Source organism: Branchiostoma lanceolatum, chromosome 3 (assembly GCF_035083965.1).
Source record: "Branchiostoma lanceolatum isolate klBraLanc5 chromosome 3, klBraLanc5.hap2, whole genome shotgun sequence".
Taxonomy (NCBI): Eukaryota; Metazoa; Chordata; class Leptocardii; order Amphioxiformes; family Branchiostomatidae; genus Branchiostoma; species Branchiostoma lanceolatum.
In genome coordinates this window covers 27,864,381-27,878,949 of record NC_089724.1, presented here as the reverse complement: position 1 = coordinate 27,878,949, position 14,569 = coordinate 27,864,381, and the positions used below count along the sequence as shown (strand labels likewise).

General features: G+C 41.2%; 2 protein-coding genes across 2 annotated transcripts; both read right to left on the bottom strand.

Annotated features, from left to right (window-relative positions):
* Positions 1-6,958, bottom strand: LOC136431275 (polycystin-2-like protein 2). The gene is made up of 9 exons (XM_066422600.1): positions 6,776-6,958; positions 6,323-6,403; positions 5,698-5,937; positions 4,656-5,019; positions 4,096-4,340; positions 3,391-3,496; positions 2,651-2,816; positions 817-2,229; positions 1-343 (listed from the first exon to the last, which is right to left on the bottom strand). The coding sequence occupies exons 1-9, from the start codon at positions 6,914-6,916 to the stop codon at positions 295-297; spliced, it is 2,805 nt and encodes a 934-aa protein (XP_066278697.1). The 5' UTR covers positions 6,917-6,958; the 3' UTR covers positions 1-294.
* Positions 6,959-7,385: 427 nt separating this feature from the next.
* LOC136429510 (polycystin-1-like protein 2) lies at positions 7,386-11,119 on the bottom strand. Its single transcript, XM_066419342.1, has 8 exons — positions 11,114-11,119; positions 10,763-10,941; positions 10,171-10,236; positions 9,735-9,896; positions 9,222-9,381; positions 8,109-8,220; positions 7,449-7,703; positions 7,386-7,393 (listed from the first exon to the last, which is right to left on the bottom strand). The coding sequence occupies exons 1-8, from the start codon at positions 11,117-11,119 to the stop codon at positions 7,386-7,388; spliced, it is 948 nt and encodes a 315-aa protein (XP_066275439.1).
* Between the last annotated feature and the right edge of the window lie 3,450 nt (positions 11,120-14,569).

Sequence of the window (14,569 nt, the reverse complement as noted above, 5' to 3'; positions counted from 1 at the left end):
AATTATTATTATTATCATTATTATCACTATGGTGTTCGTTAGGAATTTGTGTTTGTATATATGCGTAGTATTTCAACAGTGTTTTGTACTTCCTATGTGTAAGACGCCCGATATCAGATATTGCTGCCTGGGATGTCTTGTATTGCATGTTGCTATTCAATAAAATGAAATAAAATAAAATGTGATAAAATAAAAAATAAAAAAAATACATGATGATTGTGAACATCGAATCGATATGACTTATGGGTAGATCCCGAAGAACGTCGATTTTAAAGACAACATGCGGTATACTGCCTACGGCATCTCAGTGTCTACAACGTCTTCAACTTGCAAGTCCAAAGACCTAGAGCCGTAAAACACAAGTCATAATTAGCATCAATATATTGATACATGTATGCTTGTAAGTGAAATAATGTGCAATATACAGTTTTCATGCACTGTGTGTGCAAAAACAGCAATTAAGGCATAAATACCGGCACACAAGAAAAGCGGATGATTGTGATGCTGACAGCAAAGGAGGAGGCACGCAAGATACCTAAAGTAAGGCAACACTTTAAGAAGTAACTTCAAGTTGATCTAACGGTGCTTGTATCTAGAGGTAGGTGCAGCAAGTACCACACAGAGAAGAAGATTGCTTGTGCAGAATTACACACATTCATTTGCATGATCAAATCTGCATGCACTATTTACATGTATTACCTGTTCATTTCATTTACAGCCGAATTTGCAATGGGATGGGATGGGATGGAACATGACATGATCACCGAAAAGAAATAAATCCGTCAACAAATATAGCATTAAACTGGCGAAGCTGACCCTGGAAGTTGTGGTACAACTCCACCGAAGGAGACAACAGTGGATTGACGTTCAAGATGTCGTCGATCTGTTCTAGCGTCTCCTTGCTGGTTCTCTCGTCCAGGATCCACCGACCACGCCATGTCCACTGACCCTGCCAGATGACCTAGGTTGCTCTCGTGCATCGACGCGTCGTTTGAGAAATGATCTTCAATCCCAGAAGATGGACGGGTGCTGGGCGACGATGTGTTTGGGCCCGAAACTGTCCTGACTTCTCCTTGCTGGTTATCTTCAGTAGCATCCACAGACCACGCTGCTCTTGTCGGATCGTTGGTGTCGTTGCACGTGCTCTCGATCTCCGGCATCAAAGTGTCCTTTGGCGATTGTGCTTCAATCCCAGAAGATTGACGTCTTATTTGAAACGCCGAGCTGCGGCGACGAACTTTTCCGACTTCTTGCTGGTTCCGTGCAGTAACGTCCACCGAAGACGGCATATACGCTGGCTCTGCCACATCATTGCATTTGTTTTCATGCTCCAAAGGCCCGTTTCTTGAATGCTCTTCTATACCGGAAAAGCGACGTCTCGGGTGAAAGACTGAGCTGCGACGCCTGGATGTTCCGACGTCTGAATTTTCTCCACGAGAGCCCACCGACCACGTACTGTCCGATGGTCCTGCTGGATCGTCAAGTTTTCCCGCATAGCTCGATTGCAACTTTTTCCACCAATCTCCATCCAACCAAGGAGGTTCATAAGCTTCTTGTTCCAACTCATTTTCTGATAGTGTGTTTTCTTCAGACAAAGAAGCTATTCCAGATTTTCCATCGATATTTCTGTTTGGATGTAATCTTGGCTTGACGCTTATCGTGGAGATTTTTGCCTCAGGTTTGTCCTTGCTAGCAGCAAAACCACTGGGCTTTTTCTGGAGAAGCTTCCTCAACCTGTACATGGCGTGGTCTTTGATTTTGTCATTCATAGATTTACCCTGGATTTCTTCCTCATCGACGACTTCGGCAAATGCGTCGCAAAGAATGGCAAGGAACATGAGGACCACGATGTTGGACATGAAGATGACGAAACTTAACAGCATCAGCGGTCCTAGAATATCGGCTACAGACTTTACTGTATCATAGTCCATGTTTCCAAGCATAACTGAAAATAACGTCTGCATGGTCCGAATGAATGTTCCGTACGTGCTTAGTTTTGCACCGAGGACAAGGTACCCAAACATGGAGAAAGCCATGAAGAAAATGAAAAACACAATCATGAAGTTGACCAGCGGCGCCATTGCCTTCCTCGCTACTTTGGGTCCTCGTTGTATGTTTTTGTTGAACCGGCACAGGTACAGTAGCTTCAGGCACGCCACGCAAACCAACCAACCGAGGAGGTACGTGTTGATTTTCTCCCAGCTGGCAGCTTGTTTGTACTTGTTGTACCTGTGGGGGAATACAAACGTCTTCTATCACATGAGCAATTCGAGAATTAAAAAAGACCGAATGTGGTTTCAGGAAAACAAAGAATTGTGACTACGTAAACTGGCAAGAACACCTGCAATGCTACAGTACCATTTCCAAAGCTAGGCACCACCGGGTAGTTTACAGGCAGTACGTGACAGGGTGTTCTTAAGTACACCAGCTTTACCTTCTCCCTGCTGCCTAACTCTGTAACCAATAGCGAAATCGATGCCAAACGGCTACTTCAGTGTGCTGAAGGTTAAACTACAGCTCTTTTGGGTTCCGTCTATAACAGCCTATGGTAGACAGTGAAAAATCAATGACGATATGTTACCTAATGTAAATAACAGCAGTTTCATTAAGAAGGGTGGAGTTAATTCCATTTTGCATTTTAACCGCCTACCTCTGGTCCCCACCGTCATTGTTCTGGCTTGTGTTAAAACCAAGAATCAGGTAGGCGCTGTAGAGGTGAACACCGATTTCCGCCAGAGCCAACAGGGACAGGATGAGCTCCACCACACGCCAGAACATTTTGAAGTATTCCCTCCCCAGCGTCAGGATGCGGCGTACTGAAGTAGTTACAGGGTAGGGACGACCGGGTGTTAGACACGAATTGCACGAAAAACACTAAACTAGTCCAGCATACATGCGATTTCAATAAATATCAATGTCTTATTCGAGTGTTGAATATGACATGCTCGGTCACTTAGTTAAACGACGACAACAACACGTGTCGTTGAGACCGAGTTCAGGTCTTAATATACATATTTCCCTACTTCACATATTCAAGTACTGTACAGAAATTGATATTCCTATTCGACTAGAAGAAACTCCCATTGAAAAATATGTCAGTTCTTTTATACCTAGAAAAAAAGAAAAGCGAGGAGAGGTAGAATGTATCGAAAGATAGTCATATTCTTTTTTATATCCGTTAACTGTACTTTTTATTTTGTTTTGTTGTGACATGTACTTTGCCAAGTGAGGCAGAAATGTGCAATGTGCATGTATTCATTCATATATAATGTAATGATAAGCAGATAGGTGTATGCAAAAGTACAGTACAGTTCAAAATTTTATCCAATTGCTTGAGTTTTTATTTTTGGCGTACAGTACAATTGATTGTTAAATGCAAAGGATACCGACCTTCTCGAAATGTCAGATATAGAGTGATAAGGAAGAAGACTCCATGACAACCCAGCAGAACGAAACCCCAGGCTGTGGTGTACGGGTACAACCGAACCACCATAATCTGGAAGACATAAGACGGTATTTGATACAGATCTTGGATTTTTGGTGTGACAAATCAAAGGACAGTCTGCCATGTGTGAGAAGAAAGAAAATTAATCTCATCACCATTTCAGATTGGAACACGTGGACAGTAAAGTCTCCGGATATAACAGAATAATGTTTCAGTAACAAATTTAAAACTATGATCATCCTTAGGTATGTTATGTCAATAATAATGGTTTTATTGTTCAGAAATTACCCGCAATGGAAGCCAGTGCTGAATTGATGCAGGGTTTACAGGTTTCACATAATACACAACAAATACATATTTTATCCACACTCGCATTTTGTGGAAATGTCGCGTGTCGGAAGGGTCTGGGCGGCTGCCATTCGGTGCCACCAGATGACCCCAATACGACTTTACCCAAACGAAGTCAGGTATCTATCTACACCTGGGTCGAGTGAGAAAAGTCGTGTAAAGTGCCTTTCCCAAGGGCACAAGATCGGCCACGGTGACAGAATACGAACCCGGGACCACTTGGTACCGAGCCGAATGCTCTGTCGTTGCGCCACACGACCCCACTGAATCGATGTCGAATCAAAAGTTCTCAAAAAGCTTACCTCGCACTGAGGGTAGGCTTTTCCTAGGTTGGTAAACTCAGCTAGCAAGTTGAAGACTGCGAACAGGTTCGCGTTTGCATTGTACACGATAAACTCTATAAAGAGTGCCCTTGTGTTGTCATCGATCCAGTTCATTTTTTGCAGTCCATCTATCATTGCCAGGTCAGCAGCGCTACTGTTGGAGAGTTGTACCATGTAACCGCCGCCGTAGTAGGTTCCATGTTCTCCGGAGTCTGGAATGGCCGCTGTGTAGTAAGAGCAAACATCAAGAAGAAATCAATGAGATGATTGTGAACTGATCGGTACAGCAACTTTCGTTTAACTTTAAACATTTGTTTATCTGTTTGTCTGAAGAATCTCCATCGGTGAGTACATGAAACATGCTTCACTTCCTGGAGTCGTAATCGTAACAAACACATTACATTACCAATACTATTATAGAAGGCTTCTTGTAAAGGAAACGGAATATTGACAAACTGAGACAAAGCCGACGTAGCTTTACCGTTGTCTTACAGAAAACGCATGACAAAATACATGTTCGTTTTATTAGAATCAGTCACCACTTAGTGATGCGGGCTGGTATATCCATGGCATCTCCTGGTCGGAAGCATTCCGCCAGTTGCTCACGTCGAAGGTCACGTTATGAGGTGTCCAACCGACGTCATAACTTTTGTCGTCGCTGTCCAGGAGGCCGTAGGGGTTGTCACAGTCAGTCGTCACCGTCACCATGGGGCCGGGCACGTCGCAGCTTCCGTCCGGAGACACGCGGACTTGGCGGAGCCTAGGGTGACCGACCATGAAGGAACTGGTGTCCTCCAGGAAGCCTGGTCTGCTAAGAGGCGTCTCGTTATACAATTCGACGTCGTAAAGGTCTGAAATCATGCTTTTTCTGACGAATGCCCAGAACGTTTCGAAGTCGTTGACCTGAAAATTAAAGCAAGACGCGTTGGACTTTTCTCAACAGGAAAGTGGCTCAAGCAACTGGATGGGTTTTGAAAACGGCCAAACAGCTTCCGTTGTCTTTTGTCAGTTACTGAGTTTCGGATTTTCAACTTGATGAAATCAATCTCTAAGCGACCAATCATTCTTCAAATTCTGGAAATGGTCAATATCTGGCTTCCTTATAGGGACATGAAGTGAAGTTACCATTTTTTCTGTCAGTGCCTATGTTTCACATTTCATTTTTATGAGCTACTACGAAATTCGTACCTCTTAAAAATGATCTGCAAATGTGTCGCGCAGGTTGGACATTAATCTCCAAGCAGATCTACACGGTGCACCTAAAATCGTATATGCTAGCCAGATAAGCTCCAGTCAGCCAGATAAGCTCCAATCCGCACCGTAGGCACCGTTGGCAGATCCTACGGTGCGGACTGGAGCTTATCTGGCTGACTGGAGCTTACCTGGCTAGCATATACGATTTTAGGTGCACCGTGTAGATCTGCTTGGAGATTAGTTGGACATTCGGCACATATGTTATGGTCTCTGTTTCCATTCGCTATGACTAGTAAGAGTATGATGTGGCTGGTGTAGAACACGAAGCCGTAACAGTACCTTTACTTGACATTCGTTGTAAGTCATAAGCTACTATAAAATTCGTACCTCTGAAAAAGGATCCGCAAATGTGTCACGCAGGTGGTTGGACATTCGGTACATGTATTGGTCTCTGTTTCCGTTCGCTATGATCAGCAAGAGTAAGATGTAGCTGGTGTAAAATACGAAGTCGTAACACGCCTCCTTCAGGCCCAGCTCGACGAACCGCTGTTCCCTGGCAACAGCAAGCTCTCCCTGGTCCGGAGGTCCCGTCAGTAGATGGGCGGTCTCGTCGGATAAATCTTCTGTCTAACAAAATATAAGTGATTTTTTATTAGACAAATCATGCTCGAAGGCTAATTGCAAGTAAAGTTATGGAGTACATACAAATTATATTTATCAACTTTAAGGTGATACATCTAAATGTGTTTCCGCAATACTGTTACAGCTCGAAATGTCTTGACGGTATCCTATTTACAGTCACTGTGGCATGTTTTGACTACACATCAACAATCTCAGTAGCAAGGGAATTATCAGGGAGGCAGGCAGTTGAGTACGTCTAGTTATAACTCCTGTCTTGAACGAGCTCAGTTCTCCCCTATTCTGCAAACACTAAGATGTCTACAAATGACATAAGGTGTACACATGAAGCGTGTGTCATGAAGATGGCGAGGAAAGTAAACGAGACACTTACATCGCTAGACTGTTGCCCAACAAACTCCTCATCTTCGTACAGTTGAGCTGGAGGAACGTCGTCTTCCAATGAGTCAGGTTTCTTGAATGTGGAAGAAAGAATGTAAGTCGTCATTAGAATAGAACGTGTTTTACATCCGGTACATTTATGTCCAATGTCCGTTTTTTAAACATAAAGATGCATTGCGACTCCATTCAGGAGGTACTATATTTCAAAGTTTAATAAAAGTGTGGAAATACGATAATGTCCATTTTCTGTAGCCTCCAATGCAGATTCTTTTTGGCAGTTTTCTTTTTCAAGTTACAGTTTTATCATTACATTTTCTTAATGTAATGAAGCAAGAAGCAAGATCCTTCTCGGCCAGCAATAAGACCAAAAATGTATTGAGAAAACTGTAACTTGAAAAAGATAACAGCCGGAAGGATTTTGCAACGGAGGCTACATTTTCTGTACCTTAATGATCAACGCGAAGAGGAAGCCTATCAGGAGGATCTTGATGGGTTGAGAGATGGTAAGGTCGAAGAGAAAGGAAGTGAGAAAGGTGAGGACCCAAGCCTCGGCCTTCTCCCGTCCGTACTCGAACCCGTACAACATGGTGAAGAACGCAGACAAGGAACATGTGGCAAACACGAGGAACCATGCTATGGCAGAGACAAAAAAACAAACAAAAGGTTTCATTATTTCAAAAACATTATATTACCATTGAAATCCATACATTGCATAAAGGGTAAAACAATACCCGTGACAGTAGGTATGATAAAATCATACCCAAGTACTATAGAAGAATAATTAGCATTTTCAACACAAATGAGATACACACATACATATGGTGTACCCGTGCTTTCCTTGATCTGACTTAGGGCACGGCCCGACTGCAAATACACGGTACAGCGTTAACGCGTTATAAAACATATCTAGGGAATAAAGTATTTCATAAAATGACTTCTTACCAAAGAAGACACACCACCATGGCAAAAGACGTTTCTTCGTTTTCTTTGCCAGTTTCGATAGGTCATCCTGCATCACTGAAACATAAGGAATGATGATAATAAAGTACTAAAAGCTATTTACCTTTATCACAAACGAGTGATAAGATGATTAACATATAAATTCGCAGTACATATACCTGTGGCATCGTAGTCTTCATCTTCCACGTTGCCGATGTCACCATCCGTGCGCTCAACTTCGTCAACCGAAATGACTGTCTGGTGAGAAGAGTCCTTCTCTTTGGCAGGTTGACCAATCATCTCACTGTCTTTAGCGACCGATGATACTTCGTAGGCGGACATTTTACAGGTGAAATGAGGATCACCCTTGTCAGAGGACACCGCCGATGATGCTCTTCCTTCGGGATCTCTCCTTGGCACATTTCTCATGTCAACTGCAAAATACATTTTATCATATAGATAATACATTTCACTGAAAGTAACTTAGGTATTACATTCCAATTGCAGTCACATCGCAAATCTCAGTGTAAAAAAAAGGTTCAAAAAACGATGATTACGATGCTTAAACGTAGCGTAAAAGTTAAGATTTAAGCTGAGTTTACATTGCTTAAACGGGTGCTTAAATGATGACACTAAGCACGTTTAAGCGCATACCTAAAGATAGCGTAAATATAACATCAAAGCCCGCGTAAGTATTACGTTAAGTGATGTAATGAGTGCCAAAATGGAATCTTTAAGCATGCTTTAAGAGTGCTTAAAGAGCTGTTTTCGTCCAATGTTAAGAGGAACATTGTTGTAAAAGGTGCAGGCGTGTCTGGCACAACGACATTTGCGCATACCAGGTTTACCCTTGATTTTCCTGGAAGGTCTAGCTGCGCAATTCCGGAAAATCTGGACGATGAGCAGATTCACCGGGATCACCATCAGAGCGCTCTGGATCCCGATGATGATCTGTGATGGAAAGATAGTGGTGAGGTGAGATTAAATTGACCACAACTTTACTGAAGCAAAGTTATTGGATTGCAATTTCTAACACGGAAATGGGACATCCACAGTTTTCACAGTCCAACTCCTTTCTATGTCAAAGAATGCAAAATTCACCACTTCTGTGACGTCAGTTTATGCAGATGGTAATGGACAGTCAAAAAATTGTGTTAGTCCAATTTTTGTGTTGGAAATATCAGTTCGACTTTGCTTCAGAATGATTTCTACCAGACATAAATATTATAGGATATTGGAGATTCTTTTTTCACAACCAGTATATATCTCACCTGCTGACGTTTCGGTGCCTGTCAGACACCTTCTTCGGAGCTTCTGACTAGAGTGCTAGGGGGATACAAACTTAGCCACGTTTGGGATTGTGTCCTCGCCGCAAAAGCGCCACCTACTTCGGCTACTTTTAGACGCAGTACCCCAGTCGAAAGCTCTAAAGCAGGTGTCTGAGAGACATCGAAACATCAGCAAGTGAGATTTACTGGTTATGTAAAAAGAATCTCCAATATTCTATGTACTACCAACCTGATGAAATTATTTTCGGGAATAAATATTGTAGTTTGCACTCTTGGAGGCCGTTGCCCGCAGCCAAGTTCAAGAAGTATGTCTAAATTCTTCTGGGTAGTAAGCTAACGATAATAGATAGTATTTTGTTTGTTTGTTCGTTTGTTTGAAGCTTTGTTTAGTCATGATAAGCTCAAATCGGCAGGCAGGCCGCTTTTCATTGAGGCTATGAGGGAAGAGGTAAGGGTCAGATACAATATAGCAGAGATACACAGTCATTTGAGTCCTAATAACTCCATTAATATATATCATTACATATTTATGGTACAACAATATACAATTGCTACAACATACAACATATAGTCGGGCGAAAGCTGGTTGTCGTTCTCATTGATATCATTCGGATAGACCTTAGCCGAAAAACTATTTATATGCGTAACTGGCGTAATGTGTACCTGGCCCCAGGAGATGGGAAACTGTACTTCGAACCCCAGAATGTAGACTGGAGGCGGTTTCTGCATAGTGTCTCCCTTGCCGAAGAACATGATGTTGGTGAGCATGGTGCACATCAGCAGAGACAGGCAGCAGGAGACGCGCTGCACTCTGGTGAATGGACTGTAAAGGTGCAAAATATAAGGTTAGTCTGAGTAGAGATGTTAGACCAAACAGCCAATGGTTTCAAAATATTCAAATACGCCATGCGACGCATTACATTTAATGATAATTAGAAATTTTCAAAATGAACGATTATGTCTTATCGAGCTAGTTTGACAAGCACATCGACATGTATTTGATAAGAACATTTGATCCTCTTTTATCGAATCTATTTCGATATATCCAGGCAATTTATTATTGAATTTTGCACCACAAGAAAAGACACCAAGCAAGAGGTATGTCTTTCTCTGGGATGTCATTGGCGTAATAGTAATATCGATGTGCTTCTGCATATGAATATCAAATGGAATCACCTTGTTGCTGGTCTACCAATCACAGAGAACCACAAATGGCCATCTCGGAAGTCCTTAGACGTTTTAGTGGAGAAGAGACGAGCAAACCGGGTCAGATCCTTGTCTGTAGCCTTCTCTACTTCTCGATCGACCTTTCCGTCACCCTCTTCCACAGCCAGCCAACTGTTTCAGATCACGGAGAAAAGAATAGCTCAACCATGTAACCAATAAAGCTAAAAGTTGAAATGCGCTTTGTTACAAATCCTGTCAACTGTCACTGTATCTGCCACTTCTCACTGGACGCGCATCGAACTACCAATAGTACGAAACTGTTGATACAAAAGAAGATATTTGAGTATCTAGAGTGTACAAGTGTGCATGTTAAACCAAGTAAGTACACGCTTTTTGTAGAATGCGCGTTTGCAAACATTTCGAAGATATGCATCGGCGAACTAACCTTTTGCACAGGAAGACGTGTTTAGCATCCTCTTGAAGGTCGTTTACGATAACCTGCTCGAGAAACCTAAATGACAATAAAGATAATGTCTGATAATTATTTTCCTTTACGGAACAAATTCATATTTTCTATCTATTTATTGCAAGTTCGTACCCAAAGGCTAATTGCAGACAAACAAGTACATGGAGAATACATGAAAATCGAAATAGTTATCTAGTCTACTGTGAAAGTTCTATGTTAACTATGGTTTGACTTCTTTTTTCTAGACAGTGGAAAATGATCTGACCCACGTTTTGAATCATAATTGGGTTGGTTGATTTTAGTATAGTTAGATGGATTTTGGTTAATCATTCAAATGGAGAAAGCTAGGATAATTTATGGGAGCTGTTCTCCATAATTCGTTTCTTTCGGCGTCATATAGAGGACAAATTCATAATCAACAGGAGATCGGTCAGCAATCAGCTGTAGCCTTTCGTTGCAATTGCCATAACATTAAAAAAAAAAAAAACATTGATATACGTGCACGGAGTACAATTTAAAGAAGCTACCATATCCAATCATTAAAGCTTTTGAGGCTAGTGAAACACCTTACCATGACGGGTAGGGGCCGATGTTATTGTGCCAAATATGGATGGACTGTAGAGGACCCAGTGGAAATGGTGACGTCACTACAAACGTGTCCACGGCGCCCTGCTTGAACGTTATGCGCGCTTTGTCTTCCAACACATGCGGACCAGACTGACCCTTCTCTCCTTTCAGCACAAGGAACACCTGTAGGACGTGGAATCACAGTAGGAATATGAATTAATTACGCAGAATGTGGAATAAATGCGAAGCCTTGAATATATTACGAATCACTTTTGCGCTCAGTAAGCTCTCTACTTATCAATGATACCACGTTGCATAACAAAATATGGTATTAATACAGTGCGTTTTTGCAAACTGTCATATCCTAACATAAGCAATCTTTCACACCAAAAAAAAGATGTTGATTTGAATTAAGTGCACGAATGAAAATAATGATACATGTCATATAAAAATGGTCAGAAACTGACTCGGAGAAACAAACATTTGCAAACTTGATTATTTCAGGTTGATTTTAAGCTTATACCTAACCTGTGAGCTGGTGGCAGCGCTAGCTCGGGTTCCCGTAAACACCTGCACCTGATATGATTGACTGTGTCTTCCTGCTCCTCTCAAAACCGTAGCTCCCACCTTTAACAAACAATTGTACGTCATTATAACAGATCTAACGTTTTCCTCTGCATTAAACATTAGCATTATTATCATTTTGTCAGACAAAAGTAGGGCATAGCCAAGAACCACTTTAGTCAAATGGTTACGTTGAGAAAGCACAAAAATCGGTCTTAAAGGCCAAGCCTTCCGTTATCATTACAACGTTAATGACTTTGACGATACAGCAGTGGGAAAATGCTTTGTTCATAATGGATAGTGTACATGAATTCAAGGGTTGGTCTATCGTTGTCTACTGTACCTTCGAAACGTCCTTCTTGTCCTCCAATCTCGCCCATATAACGATCAATAGATAAAGCCCAAACAGGACTCCGATGGTGATGACTACAGACGGGTTCTCGCCGATGTTCGCAAAGCCCTGCAGCGCCGACAGGATGTTCAGGGAGTTCGGCGCCACGAAGAACTGGAAGTCGGAGCCGAACGCGGTGAGATGGTTGCACAGGCAGTGAGTCAGGGAGGTGCTGGTCAATGGGCCAATCTAGAGAAAAACAGTAAAAAAGCTTGACTAGCAGCTAAGGGTTAGGTCGCATACGTCTTCTGATCGTCGTGCGATTGCTAACATGGTTAGATGATTTAAATTTGTTTAAGGTCATAGCAGGTAATTTATGGATGACATCCTCTGCAGACTCCGAATTTAGTGCGCACGGGAGAAAAAAAAGGCGGGCAAAAAAACAAGACATCCACATTTTCAAACTTGTATACCATGAAGCATGTAAAAAGAGCTGTAGCGATAAAACATGTTATTATAAGTCTTTTGTCCCTGTGTTCAATAAAACCTTAACTAACACTGATGTCAACATTAAGATCATTACATTATAAATTTAGATCCGGGTTTCTATAGCACATCAAGACGGCAAAGACAAGGTGTAAAAACTGACAGTAGTATGCAACATTTCGTACTATTTTTGGTATGTTGATCATTGCCGAAGGGTAAAAAGATCTTGATTTGTTTTATTTCAAAATTAGGCGAAAATCAATGCGCGCGCCGATGTCATCCATAAGATTTACTTGCTGTGGCCTAAGGGTACGAATGAGATTTCTAGTACATATTAAAACGGAGGTCGATAATCGTTTGAGCATACTGCACGATTTGGCTGTCTCGTTACGGAAAGACTGTCTTAGATCCTCGCCGTCGTTCGGTTCCGCCATAGCCTGTTTGAAAATTCTATGTAATCAAAATTACTCGAAGACCCATAGGTAATGTGACGAATAGACAGATGATGTGTCAATAAAGTTTACTGTCTGATTGTCTCACATTGGTCGTATTGAGGTCACCTGGTGGCGCCGAATGGCAGCCGCCCAGACCCTTGCGACAGTTCCACAAAGTGCATGTGTGGATAAAATATGTATATGTTGTGTATTATGTGAAACCTGTAAACCTTGCATCAACTCAACACTAGGAGGCTGCCATTGCGGGTAATTTGTGACCAATAAAAAACCATTATTATTATTATTATTATTATTATTATTATTATTATATAGCTGATATCAAGATATAGCAGAAAGAATATACACGTATAAGTAATGGCTTGAAAATGTCGAATTGACGTAGATTCTAACCTCGCATCCATCAGAGCTCCATTGCTGCTGACCCTCGTCAAAGAACAAGCATTTGGACGTGAAGATCTTGAGGGTGTAGTTCAACGTGAAGTTTACTCCGCCATAGCCCAGCTCCAAAGCTTCAGACAGGTCACCCCACATTACTGTGGTATCGTTGGTTGTTGTATCGTTTGTGAAAGGCTCGTGGTCCACACCTTTAAATCAAAGAGACTTTAAACATACTGAGACGCTTAATTCCTTGTTGCTAGTGCCTATTGTGTCTTATTGAGGGACTAAATTAACACGACCTGAATAAAAAGACTCTTTTTACACAATCAAGAGATTTATTCCACCGACGTTTCGGTGACCTTTTGTCACCTTCTTCAAGGCAATTCTGACTGGTTCATATAGTAATATTAATGCAACACATGTGTTGCTGCTTATACATAATGAGATGCATTCCCAAACGTAAAATATTTACATGCGTACAATCACAGGAGATGACATCACTATGCTGCATGACTATGTGAACCAGTCAGGATTGCCTTGAAGGTGACAGATAGTCACTGAAACGTCGGAGGAATAAATCTCTTGATTGTGTAAAAAGAGTATTTTTATTCAGTGACTTACCAACCTGATGAAACTATTTACTGATTAACACGACCTGTTCGTACAATCAATGTGGTAGAAGTTAATAAAACACACACTTACGTGTACGCAATATGACACCCTTTAAAATACAGCATCTGTCTAACAGTGCCAACTGAATGTATATCACAAACAATAAGCTCGTTCATATATAAATAGTTTGTTTAATGCGTTAAAGGTTCTAAGTTTTGTAAAGAAGACCGCATATTCAAGTATCAACATTCATTATCAACAAGATGGAGATTTACCCAGAAACAGTTGCTCAGATCCAGTCAGTTCCAAGTCACTGGCGGACAAAAACCACTGGAACGGATCAGGTCGAAGGTAAGTGTTGTTTCCTAACGGGATGGAGTACAGCGAATCCACCGCTAAGGGCACTGATGTTGTCCAGTTGTAGACCAGTCGAGAGGGGGCGCTGTTGATACCGAGGAACAGACGGACAGGTATTCCCTCGACGTCAGGTGTGACAGTGACGTGAACAGAACTATCCGCTTCGGTAACGTTGAAAGAATGCATCTGCAAATAGACGTTATTTCTGTTATTCTTTGCAAAAAGTATATAAAACTGCACAGCAACATACCTGCTCCTGAAACTTAAACTGAAGAAAAATATGATAAAGTAAAATATTGATTCTATTGTATACTACTACTTGAAACTATATTATATTTAATGATGTATGTATATTTTACATTTATATTATGATATAGATGTAAGGAATTAATAATACGTAATCATATGCAGAAATGATATTGTTTGGAGGCAAATTACATGAAAATTCTTGTCCTTAATTTCTTGTAATTACATTATACTATTGATGCTATTGTTTACTACTATTCAAAGCTATTATATAAAATGATATTGATGTAAGGAAATAATGATATGTAATCATATACTTAAACAATGTAGTTTGGAGGCAAATTACAATCAATATTAATAAGGGGAGCTATAATTAACTGCA